The sequence below is a fragment of the Cottoperca gobio genome, chromosome 6, assembly GCF_900634415.1.
Source record: "Cottoperca gobio chromosome 6, fCotGob3.1, whole genome shotgun sequence".
Taxonomy (NCBI): Eukaryota; Metazoa; Chordata; class Actinopteri; order Perciformes; family Bovichtidae; genus Cottoperca; species Cottoperca gobio.
Window position 1 is genome coordinate 4,847,477 of NC_041360.1, and position 12,699 is coordinate 4,860,175.

Consider the following 12,699-nt stretch of genomic DNA (forward strand, 5'->3'; position numbering starts at 1 on the left):
CTCTACTGTAGCAGGGTTTACATTAGCCACAATGGAGACAATAGCATTTAGCATTGATATTTCCTTTAAGATATTTCTCCATAGCTTCTACAAAGGCTCTTTAAAGCTGCTCTAATCCATATGTTTATATTTCCAACGGATCAAATGATCATGTAGAATTTGTAGAATTATCTCAGAATTTGAGCGTTTTAGCATCTTTTAGCGTATTGATTTGTTTTTTTGTCCCACAACGTTACAGTTTCGGATCACTCGTACAGCTGTTATCAGCGTCATTTGCAGATGCAGCAGCAGGCACCTTGTTTTAAATGGACAAGGCTTCGATAAACCTACTGTGCGCCACCTATACAGGACCAAATGGCTCACAGACAAAGTTAGCAACTAACGTGAACATAGCAAAGTATTTAGCAGCTAAAGAGCCAGATATTTGACTACTGGACTTTGTTGTTGTTCAGGAACACAGCAAATGAAAGATAATGTTTTTTGTGTCTGTGTAAATTGCGTGTTTGCTAACATTTACTACAAAGCATTTACTGTATATAGTGATGTTATGTCATTGTTGTGTTTGCAACTTGCTCCGCTGCCCCAAGTGGCCAAAGCATAAATATATTCTGCTTTACGTGAAATTTGCAATACCACAATGTAAATTAAAAGCTTTGCATGCATGACATTGCTTCAAAATTATAACCTGTTTATATTATTATTGATGCATTAAAGTAAATTTGACCTTTTATGTGTAAGAGGAAGCATGTGGTATTTCTTCTTTTAAAAGGGACATGTTTTTTCTTTAAAATCGAAGCAGCATTTTAATGTTGTAGCTGATGGTGGAGCTAAGTGTAGGTATATCGGATTATTGCATAATGTTTCATTAACTCGTATGTTTTGAATGTAAGATCATAATCTACAAAGCAAAACAGCTGGAGGATAAATGTAGTAGATTAAAAAAGTACAAACAAAAATAGTTAGGTAAATACTTAAAGTACACATAAATGCTCCTTAAAGTCCAAGTACTTCAAAATAGTTTTAAGAACATTTTAGTAAATGTACTTAGTTACTTTCCATCAATACACAAGACAAACCGACCACTGCAGTCTGTTCTTCCTCCAAGATTTTAAGTCCACTGTCATGAGCTTATTTTAACACGAAGCAGCTGGATGCTGAGTCACTCCAGAGGAAAAATAGTTGAATTAGATTTTCTCCAGCAGGATCTCGCAACAGTGCAGTGTTATAAACAACACATACAGTACACTGGCCACATCCGTTGGGCCTCTACAAAAGTGCATAATCACCGTATTATACGAGTGCTTTATACATCTATAAGAAGAGTGCCGGCGACAGGGCAGGAGGAGTTGCTGTCAGCATACAGTCTGTGTTTTATAGTTTTCTGTTTTTTAATTGTATAACTGCTTCTAACAGCGTTGAAGGAGACTCATGCTGTCCACTTATCTGGAACATTTCTTGATTTATTCCTACACTCCTTATCGCCCTATTTCTTCCCTGTCATCCTTCCTGCTGACTTGTGTTGTTCTCACGAGAGCTGTGTTTTACTTCATGTACCTTCTCTTCACTAACAGCCTGCAGACAGAGCAGAGAGTTGGCCAAGTAACATGCGGATGTGGCAGTAGCAAACTTAATTGTTTTCAGATCTACCGACCCATGCTGTGCGTGTGTGTATGATTGCAATGCAGGAAAAAGCACATGTTGGGTTTTCCCTCTGGAAAATTAAGAGAGCTTATAATTTCTAGTTTCATGAATCAGCATTTCGAGGGGTTTTCCTGTTGAACTATATGAAAGGTAGTAAGTAACCTTTATTTTAAAAAGGTTAGATACAAATACACTGCATCTACAAACTGGTTTTAAACAGCAATGCTTTCTGCTGATTCAGTCCACACGTTCTATACTCAGAACATACGGTCCACTATACTGTGAGATACATTGAATGATTGGTATGCCTTATTTACATACAATCTCATTTAAAGGACCACTGTTTAGTATTTAGGGGGAATGGAATATAATATTTATAGCTATGATTTCATTAGTCTATAATCACCTGAAACTTAGAATTGTATTTTCGTTCTCTTAGAATGAGCCCTTCATATGTACATATGGAGCTGGTCCTCTTCCGCTATGTTGCACCGCCATGTTTCTACAGTAGCTCAGAACGGACAAAGAATACGCCGGCTCTAGAGAAGGCTTTCCACGTTTGCATGTTACCAGAAGGCCACTGTGTTTCTCCAACACTCACGTAAAACTGCGGTTACGCCTGCTGCCGCCTGAATTTCATTGCTCCCTTGGTAGTGTTATGGTAAGGATGGCCTCTGGACAAGTCGAAAGGCCTAAAAGATTCCATGGCATTAGCACGGTTTGGCGGCTTGTTATCGCAGTCTTGTAAAGGGAGGGGTGAGCGGAGGGGTATTCAGTTAGTTGTAATCTACAACCACAACGCTAGATGCCACCAAATCTTCCACACTCTCCCTTTAAGTGTGGAGATTTTCCCAGACAGTCAAAAGCAGTTCAAATTCTTGTGGGCTGTGTTTGTATCCTACTTTATGTACTTTGACTGTTCAACATTACAAAGTGTGACATAGTGATCTCACAGATTTCCGCCTGGAAAATCAGCGTACAAGACGCCCCCTTTTCTTCGTGCTGTAGCTACCAGCTTATCATTATTCATAACATGCGGTGGGACTTCATGCATGCTCTTCTTGGTTCAGTTGTAAAAAGCCAGTGTGAGCATGAACCTAAGAACTAAAACTTAACAATGTATAATTTTTGTCTCCTGATCCTGTCCAAATGTACTGGAGGTGTGAAAGCACCCTTTGGAAACTAACCAAGAAGGAGTAGACGTTAAAGGGAATTACATCCCACACAAACTAAAAGTAAATTACTTATCACAGAAAGGTTTGCTAACAGGAGTATCTTTAGAGAATCAAATCGCTAAGGAGATGGTTAGAAAAGTTTGGTTGGGGATCTGGGATACATTTCCGGGTTGTTGTTGTTGAGGAAAGCATGTAATATCCACCTTCAAGTTTCAAGTTTGTCCAACAGTAAAAGGAAGCCCGAGGTTAGTGTTTGGACGTCAACTCTTTCTCCCTACAACTACTCCTCGAGGGTGTTGCTATAAATAAGAGCGCCCACTCAGCCGACGAGCCTTGTTAAATATTGGTTTGCTTGCGCTGCCAGATCTTTCTCCTCACTTTGTCTAAGCACTGAGCCAGCGTTGCTTAGCGTTCGAGTTCATTCAAGCAATGACAGCTTCAGCTGCATTCATGTAGGTGATGAATGTTGCCCTGTGAAAGCAACTGGTTGACAGGAGGGTGAAACTTTGTGGGACTGCTTTTTTGCGGTTGACCCATCTGCAATCAAAGACATACCACCTTGAGGTCACTGTTTTGGTACTGCACATCCTCCAGTGTGCAAACAAGCTGTACTTGAGGCCCTGCACTGTTATCTAGTTATCCCTGACCTCTGCTCTTTGCTTTGACCCTCTCTTTTACTGAATGATCTCTCACCCCTGCGTTTCCAGAGCCAGACCAAAGAGGCTGCCACAATCCCCATGGGACGACGAGACCAAGCGGTCAGTCAGGAGCTCACCCCTTCTCACCTGGACTTCCCTCCCCCTCCTCTTCCTCCTCCTCCCCCTCCTCCTCCACCAACTCCTCATCTGCTCCCTCCTCTACCTGCTGGGCAGGGCCAGGATGAAGAAGCACTGACCAAGAAGCACCAGGAGAAAGCAGGCAAAGGTGAGCAGAGTCATTACAGAAGCTCTTGTTTTTATATTTTTACTACATTTCTAAATGGTTGTCGAGAATAATACTTATGATGATCCTGTACCATTTACAGTACATATAGTCCTCTGTAACTTAATCATACTTTTTCACTTTTACTTAAAGCAACCAATGAGCACGTATATGGAGTTATAACAAACTTGTAATGTATTATATATTCTTATACATCAGGAATTTCATTACTTCACTTAAAGCACTCGATGAGCACTTAAAGTAACAATAAAAGGCATCGTAACAGTGATTAAAACGCTTTATAAAACTATGGAATCTGGGTTACACTTTCTATGACACATAAACATAATGCATTATAAACATACGAATACTGAGTTCTAATCTTCTTACAGCACGTATAATTATAGTTATAAGCACTTGTAAATATATATATATATATATATATATATATATATATATATATATATGTGTATATATATATATGTGTGTGTGTATATATATATATATATATATATATGTGTATGTGTATATATATATACACATATATATATATATATATATATATATATATATATATATGTGTATATATATATATATATATATATATATATATATATATATATATATATATGTGTATGTGTATATATATATATAAAACATAATGCTTTATAACAATAATCATAATACATTAAAAAAATTACTTGTAAGGTTAAGTATCATAATACTTCATAACTGTCACTTACTGACTGCAAGGATCATAGTGTATTATAATTCCCATAGTTTTATAAAGCGTTATAATGACTGTTACGATGCCTTTTATTGTTACTTTAAATGGTCATCAGGTGCTTTATATATATGGGCAGATATAATACATTACAAGTGCTCATTGTTTGCTTTAAGCAAAATTGAAAAAATATAATTAATTATGAAGTATTATGATACCTTTTAAAAGTCATTATGAAATGCTTTATGATGTGTTATAATTATTGTTATAAAGCATTAATAATTGTAAAAAAGTGCTGATAATTATACGTGCTATAAGCGCATTATAAATGTGTTTATAATGCATCATAGAAAGTGTTACCAAAATATTCTCTTTGTATTCTGTTACTTTCTACTTTTCTTCATCTCATTGTCTCTCTGTCTGACTTGAATGTGTGTGTTTGGTCTCAACCTCACCCTCCATCTGTGCAAGTCGGCATGAAGTGTATGTGTCATGTTATACACCAAGTCCAGTCCAGTTGAACAAGACGTGGCATGCTGGCGAATCTGAACACTAAAACTAAGCTCAAAGAATGCTGCCCTAAGGTGTGTGTGTGTGTGTGTGTGTGTGTGTGTGTGTGTGTGTGTGTGTGTGTGTGTGTGTGTGTGTGTGTGTGTGTGTGTGTGTGTGTGTGTGTGTGTGTCACTTAAGGATGCACATGGTTTCAGGTTCCGGGTGATGATGCCTCAGTTCAAGCTTCCCTAAGTTTTGAGTTCTTAGAGAGAACATAACATCCAGCAGACACGGAGTAACATTAGGATTCACTTGGATTTGTGTTTCTGTCCATGTCACAAATTTAAGTCCAATATTCGCTCTGCTTTTGCTCTGATTTTGTCCCCACCAACTCCTTCTTAGACAAATGTTTTGCTTTAGCTGTTAAATGCAAGTCACTAAATTTGTCTTTATGCTATTCGGTGCTGAAAAGCTACCATGTAGTTGATTTATCAGAGTTTGTTTACTAATAGTAGCTTCCTGCTGCTACTGGATACAAGATTAAATCCATGTAAGTGAAGGTTATGGTTCAATAGTGCGGCAAAACAAAAACAATGAGCTAAAAGAGGCAGAGTTGGGCGATGATCCTCTCTAGGAGAATCTACACAGTTGTATCTTAGTCATAATTATCTAGTGTAATCTTTTTTGCAATTATGATACAAATGTGTCATATTATTGCTCAGTAAAATATCCCCTCAAAGGAACAAAAACATCTTCACCTTCTAGACCTGCAGACATTTTGACTTGCCATAGCAGAAAAAGCTCAGGTAAAATTTATTACATGACTGCATTCCATGTAGGTGAGCTAATTCCTGGGTGTGCATGCTGGCTCACTGTCAGGGCGCACTGGGACGCTTGAAGGAACCGAGCCTTGGTTACCTGAGCTCTTCCTGCTATGACAAGATGTCTGCTCTGAAAAGGGGCTTTAAGATTGACAAAGTTGTGAATTGTTCCACACTAAAATGGGCAACAAAACTACTAAGACAGTGATGGTAATGTCTGTAATCACACATAGTGAAAATACCTTTTTGAATATAGCACAGCAGCACTGGCGGACTCGGGCACCAGTTGTGCAGAATGTTTTCTAGCATTTATATCTAGCGTATATAGGACTGCATGGCGTTTTCTTTACTGGAAGGGCAATGCACCATGTTTTCTCCATTGTAAGGGCACACATTAGCGCACTGTATTTAATTTTGTCCATTGGAAGGGCAACTTAGAGGGCACTGCATCATGTTGTCTCCATTTTAAGGGCGCTCTAGAGGGCACTTCATCACATATTCTCCACTGGAAGGGCACCCTTATCTTAATTTAGCATAGACTGAACGCATTATGACAGTGTCTAGCTCTCCGCTCTCCATTGGTTTTCATAAGACCATTTGATCACCTAGGATATCTTCCATTATCATTCATGTGAAATCAATCACTCAGTGAGCAGCTGGTGTCTCAGGGTGTACAGTATGTGGTTTCTGTGGGGCGAGCCTCTCCAGGCCTGTCTGTTATTGTATTGGCCCCCTGCCTCTGTCTGTAACACAATACTCAACTATCCCACTACCTCATGGTCACACCACATAGCTGTCAGCAGTATAAATCTCTCTCTCACACACACACACACACACACACGCACACACACACACACACACACACACACACACACACACACACACACACACACACACACACACACACACACACAAAGTTGTATTTAGCATGTACAAACATATAAAGCACAAATGCATAGAAGCGTACAAACACACTCACTGGCACACACAATTAAGTTTATTTGCGGTGCCCTAGCATTTTCCAAGTGTGCGTTAACAGTTTTTGCTACCTCAGGCAGAATGAAACACACCTCATGTGTTGGTTTTACGATGTGTTATTCTGGCACACACACAAACTGTAGTTGTAAAGTATTAAAGACAAAGAGGCAACATCAGTTTTAATGTCTCAATATACATTATTATTTGTTTAGGATATAATTGAATCTCCTCTTTTGATCACGCCATGCGCACACACTCCTGGACTTCATAAAGCGTGCGTGCGTGTGTGTGTGTGTGTGTGTGTGTGTGTGTGTGTGTGTGTGTGTGTGGCTGCCTAGATTACAGTTAATGCCTTTCACAGCTGCTTCCCAACATGCACCATGCACACAGCAAGGTGGTGAGGGACGTGTGTGTGTGTGTGTGTGAGAGTTGAGAGCGACTCCTCTGCTCCTTTTATCTCCCTCTTTATTACTCTCCTCCTTCACTCATGTCTTCCCCTCCCCTGCTGCTTGTTCCTGCATGCCTCATGTGGTTTCAGATAGACAGTTTGGGTGCCTAATATGTCTAAATCTATACCTGGAGGTCTTCTGCACACACACCCTTCCATTTAATGTTCCCACATTTTCAACTCATTCTCACCTTCTATCCAATAATATGGATCTAATGGCAGTGGAGCAGCCCTAACCTGCTTCTGCACCTGAAGCATGCATCCAGACATAGAAGTAGAAATACAGTATATCTCAAAAGTGAGTACACCCTTTAGATTTTTGCAAATATTCTGTTATATCCTTTCAGGGGATAACATTATCCTACTGAAACTTTGATATAACTTAAAGTAGTCAGTGTGCTGCTTGAATAACAGTATAGATTTATTGTCCTTTGAAAATTACTCAGTACACAGCTGTTAATGTCTAAACAGCTGGCAACAAAAGTGAGTACACCCCATAGTGAACATGTCCTAATTGTGCCCAATGATGTTGTTTTCCCGCCCTGGTGTCATGTGACTCGTTAGTGTTACAAGGATTCAGGTGTAAATGATAAGCAGGGCTGTTAAATTTGGTGTTTTGGGCACAATTCTCTCTGAATGCTGGACAACATGGCACCTCATGGCAAGGAACTCTCTGAGCGGCTGAAAAAAAGGATTATTGCGCTTCACAAAGATGGCCTTGGCTATAAGAAGATTGCCAACACCATGAAAATGAGTTGCAGCACAGTGGCTAAGATCATACAGCGGTTTTCCAGGACAGGTTCCACTCGGAACAGGCCTCGCCAGGGTCGACCAAAGAAGTTGAGTCCACGTGCTCAGCGTCATATCCAGAGGTTGGTTTCCAAAAATAGACGTGCGAGTGCTTCCAGCATTGCTGCAGAGGTTGCAGAAGTGGGATGTCAGCCTGTCAGTGCCCAGACCATACGCCGCACACTGCATCAAATCGGTTTGTATGGCCGTCGCCCCAGACAGAAGCCCCTTCTGAAACCGATGCATAAGAAAGCCCGCAAACAGTTTGCTGAAGACAATGAATCCAAGAACATGAGTTACTGGAACCATGTCCTGTGGTCTGATGAGACCAAAATAAACCTGTTTGGGTCAGATGGTGTCCGGCGTGTGTGGCGGCACCCTGGTGAGGAGTACCAAGACAAATGTGTTTTGCCTACAGTCAAGCATGGTGGTGGCAGCATCATGGTCTGGGGCTGCATGAGTGCTGCCGGCACTGGGGAGCTGCATTTCATTGAGGGACACATGAATTCCAATATATACTGTGACATCCTGCAGCAGAGCATGATCCCCTCTCTTCGGAAACTGGGCCGTAGGGCAGTTTTCCAACATGATAATGACCCTAAACACACCTCCAAGATGACAACGGCCTTGCTGAAGAAGCTGAAGGTTAAGGTGATGGACTGGCCAAGTATGTCTCCAGACCTAAACCCAATTGAGCACATGTGGGGCATCCTCAAGAGGAAGGTGGAGGAGTGCAAGGTGTCCAACATCCGTGCGCTCCGTGATGTCGTCGTGGAGGAGTGGAAGAAGATTCCAGAAGCAACCTGTGCAGCTCTGGTGAATTCCATGCCCAGGAGGGTTAAAGCAGTGCTAGATAACAATGGTGGTCACACAAAATATTGACACTTTGGGCACAATTTAGACATGTTCACTATGGGGTGTACTCACTTTTGTTGCCAGCTGTTTAGACATTAACAGCTGTGTACTGAGTAATTTTCAAAGGACAATAAATCTATACTGTTATTCAAGCAGCACACTGACTACTTTAAGTTATATCAAAGTTTCAGTAGGATAATGTTATCCCCTGAAAGGATATAACAGAATATTTGCAAAAATCTAAAGGGTGTACTCACTTTTGAGATATACTGTATGTGCAAATAACCCACGATGTGTGAACATGTTAGGGCTGTCACAATATCAGATTTTCACTACACGATAGATTATTGTGGCCCCAAAATTCACAATAATGATATTACTGCATTATCTTTAGAAAATGTACGGAATAAAAAACATTTAATTTGTTTAATGTGTGTTATGTCTCTTTGGCCATTGAATTACACTGATTTCTGTGAGGGGCGTTGGGGGAGGGAGACAAAGAACAATAGAAATGGAAACAATTTAAGAGATTATATAGAGTGGTGGTGAGAAAGGAACTGTTACAACATTTCAAGTCCACTTCTTAAAGTAAACTGTTGATGACATAAAGAGACATCTTGACAATAGTGATGAGTAAGTTATCGAATGAGATTAAGAACCATGAACTTCTGGTAAAGAGGTTCCTTTCCACGCTGCACTGCAGAGAGTGCAAACCTCCGCCAAGGCCAAATGCCCTCTCACAATGTTAACTAAAGAAAAGATATATTTTGTGTCTGTGGATCCGCTCCAACATGTAACGGGTTCTTCCTTGACCCATGCTACACCCTTCCACCAAGTTTCATGACAATTGGGCCAGTAGTAACAAACCGACTAAATTGAAAATACAGCCTCCATGGTGGAGGCAATAATAACACTGTTAGTCATTTGAGGTCTTTTTGACTTGAAAGCTCCATGCAACCCACCCATAGCACTGTCCTCCATCTTTGAGCCGTTGATATACATGTAATGGGGGAAGGAGACTTATTTTGCAACATAATACAGGAATGAAACCTCAGCAGCCGGAGAGGTAATAAAATGGAGTCACTGTGGACGGTCAACAAACCCACCAACCTTATGAACACACTACACTGCAGTCTAAACTGTAGCGCACCAACAGTGCAGGTGACCGGCTTACATCACAGTCAATGTAGTTACACCTGATGACACGGTTAAACTACTTCACTTGTAATTTACGGGTTTTGTCTTCACATAATGTATTGCTTTTGAGAGGAGGCCAAGTTTAAATTCCTCCTGGCCATTTAAACTAATCAACTCTAAATGACTGATGTGTTAAAGCAACTATGTGGATAATCACCTGTGAAACAATCTTTGATTCTTTCAGTGGTGATAGAGAAGGTGGTGCTGAGAGGAGTGACACACACGTCTGAAGACATCAGTGAATATGTGTTCGAGGTGGGTCCAGTTTAAACACAGATGCTTGCTCACTTTTCTAATGTTCTCTGTTCATGTCTTCATGTTTTTACCCTTTCCTTCCACCTGGTTTTCTACCCTCTCTACTCCATCACCTCCACCTTCCCCTTCTCCTCATCCGTCCTCCTTTCCACTTCCTCCTCCAAGGCCAGCTGGTCAGATGAATGTGTGTCATCCGTTGTCAGAACTCAGCAGGAGGTGACAGAGCTGCTGTCTCAGGTCAGGATCACCACTGAAAAAACACTTTCCCTGATTGATAATGATAACCTGAAGCTACGCACAGGTTGAGAGAACAGTAAATAAACTCAGTACTGTGCATTCTACACATTGACCTTTCACAAGTGTAAAGGGCCTGTACAATTCTGAATGACTCAATCACCTTTCTCTCTGTTTCTGATTTAATTATGTTAAACATAATGGTCATAATTACATGAATCATTAAACTGTACAGTCATATTTTATAGGGACTAATAGCTTGGTATCATCAGCATAGAAATGTAAAAACACAATGCACTTGTTTCTTGTTTCCTTTAAGCTGTCACAAGCATTTCCTGACGACGGAGTGGAGAAATCCCTCCCTAAATCCATGGAGCTGGACCCCAGGTTAGTTCCATACCACTTCCTGTTTACTTTTGTCCTTGAAAGTGTTGTTTCTCGCTCCTCATGGAGAGGTGTGTTCCAGCTGAAAGTAAGGAAAATTGATTGAACTCTTCAAGAAGAGTTAACAGTTTACTTTTCCTTATTTCCTTAGCGTTTGCAAAGCAGAATAATGTTTTGCTCGCTGAACGTTTCTTCTTCTCTGTACTTTGTTGGTGCATTTCTGTTGTTCTTGGTGCGTCAAGAGTCAGTCAAATAGCGTGAAACTTGGCAGGAACATGCACAAGATAAAAACAGGGACTGCTTAGTAAAACATCGCTCCATAGTGCCACTAGTGGTCAAAGCCTCCCCAGGGTAACTACAATTCTCCAGTATTTATCATCGTATTAGCAAAATACCAAACATGTTCGTATAATTCAGTCATGCAGCTAGCAGCGACTGCACGTGAATGTCGCTTTGCTTTCTTGACAAATTAGAGAGGCAAACTATATCACAATAACCGACTTTTGCGTAATTATTTTTTACTTAGAATGCTTTGAAATCACTGGATTAATCTGAAACACACCAGTATTGTTGAGGTATCTCATTCTCTTGCTTATTTTGTTAATTTGTTAATATGTTAATATGCGTTAATATGCGTCAATATGCACAATGCTAATTCTTAAGTGCACCTCCACGGTGCAGCCAGATTTTGCATCCAGTGGGCTTGCTTTAGCCTCCCTGTGTCTGTCTGACTCCCTGTCTGTCCCCCTGCTGTCTCTCTGCCGGCGCCCAGGTGTCTGACAGTGCTACCCTGCCATGTCCTCCAGCACCACAGCGTCCAGCAGTTCTTCACTACCATCAGGCCTCTCTCCCCCAACTGTCCTGCCTCCCTCCCGTCCCCCATCCCTCCATTACCCTCCTCCCTTCCTACGGCTCCTGTAGCCCTGACCTGCCCGTTCATCTCCAGCTCTAGTAAGTGTTTATTTTTGTTTTATTGTCATTGATATCCCTTTTCTTAAATTTTATGAAATTGGATTAAAGCTGCACAATACATCGTTTTTAATTTTTTTCATTCGTCATCGTTAACTTGCATGATAAACTCAGCACGAAAGACGACATTGCCTTCAGGGAGTTAGTTGAAAGTGAGTATCAGTACAAAACTGCTCTTTCTGCACAAACAATGTTAATAGACAAAAGAGGTTATGGAAAGGCAAGGCTGTGGGTGTAGGTCTTGGTTGGTTGAATTAGAAAGGTGAGACTGCAGGCAGGGCTTTCAGTTTGTGTTTTGGAGGTGTTGGAGGGATCGGACGGGGTCTATTTTAGTCTGGTGGGGGAATTCAGAGTGGCATGTTTGTGTTGGGAAGCCTCGAGTGTGGTGACCTCATGTTGGTGTGGTTGTGTTTGATTCTATGAGTATGACTTCATCCTGGAGAGTATATATAGCCGTCAGTGCAGTGTATATGTGTGTGTGCTGGTACTTTTACATGTGCTTCTACCTCTGTCTGTGTGTGTGTGCATCTGTGTGTCCCAGACTCACAGGAGACCCCAGGGAAGCAAGGCTGATACAAATGTGTCTAACTGTGCTGTAATTTGCCTCCACAAACAGACGGAGTTCTGCCCATTCATCACTAAATATCACAGTCCATTCCTCAGAAGCTGCAGCTATAACATCACATTTATTGCACTGAACACACGGCTAATGGCTTTATATCCCTAAACAGGCAAAATTCCTGTAGGACTGTGTTTGCACTATTGAATAAGGGATTTAAAATAACAACGTTTTCTGTGGTTTTTAACTCTCAGGGG

The 12,699-nt window shown here is 40.9% G+C and overlaps 1 protein-coding gene across 2 annotated transcripts in view; it reads left to right on the forward strand.

Moving 5' to 3' along the window:
- The window catches only part of zcchc14 (zinc finger, CCHC domain containing 14), a 31,134-nt gene that overhangs the window by 6,578 nt on the left and 11,857 nt on the right, over nucleotides 1-12,699 (forward strand). For both annotated transcript variants that reach the window (XM_029432897.1, XM_029432899.1), the window contains exons 2-6: nucleotides 3,524-3,740; nucleotides 10,226-10,296; nucleotides 10,462-10,533; nucleotides 10,850-10,917; nucleotides 11,687-11,865. In XM_029432897.1, coding sequence (XP_029288757.1) covers nucleotides 3,524-3,740; nucleotides 10,226-10,296; nucleotides 10,462-10,533; nucleotides 10,850-10,917; nucleotides 11,687-11,865 — 607 coding nt within the window. The remainder of the gene's footprint in view (nucleotides 1-3,523; nucleotides 3,741-10,225; nucleotides 10,297-10,461; nucleotides 10,534-10,849; nucleotides 10,918-11,686; nucleotides 11,866-12,699) is intronic.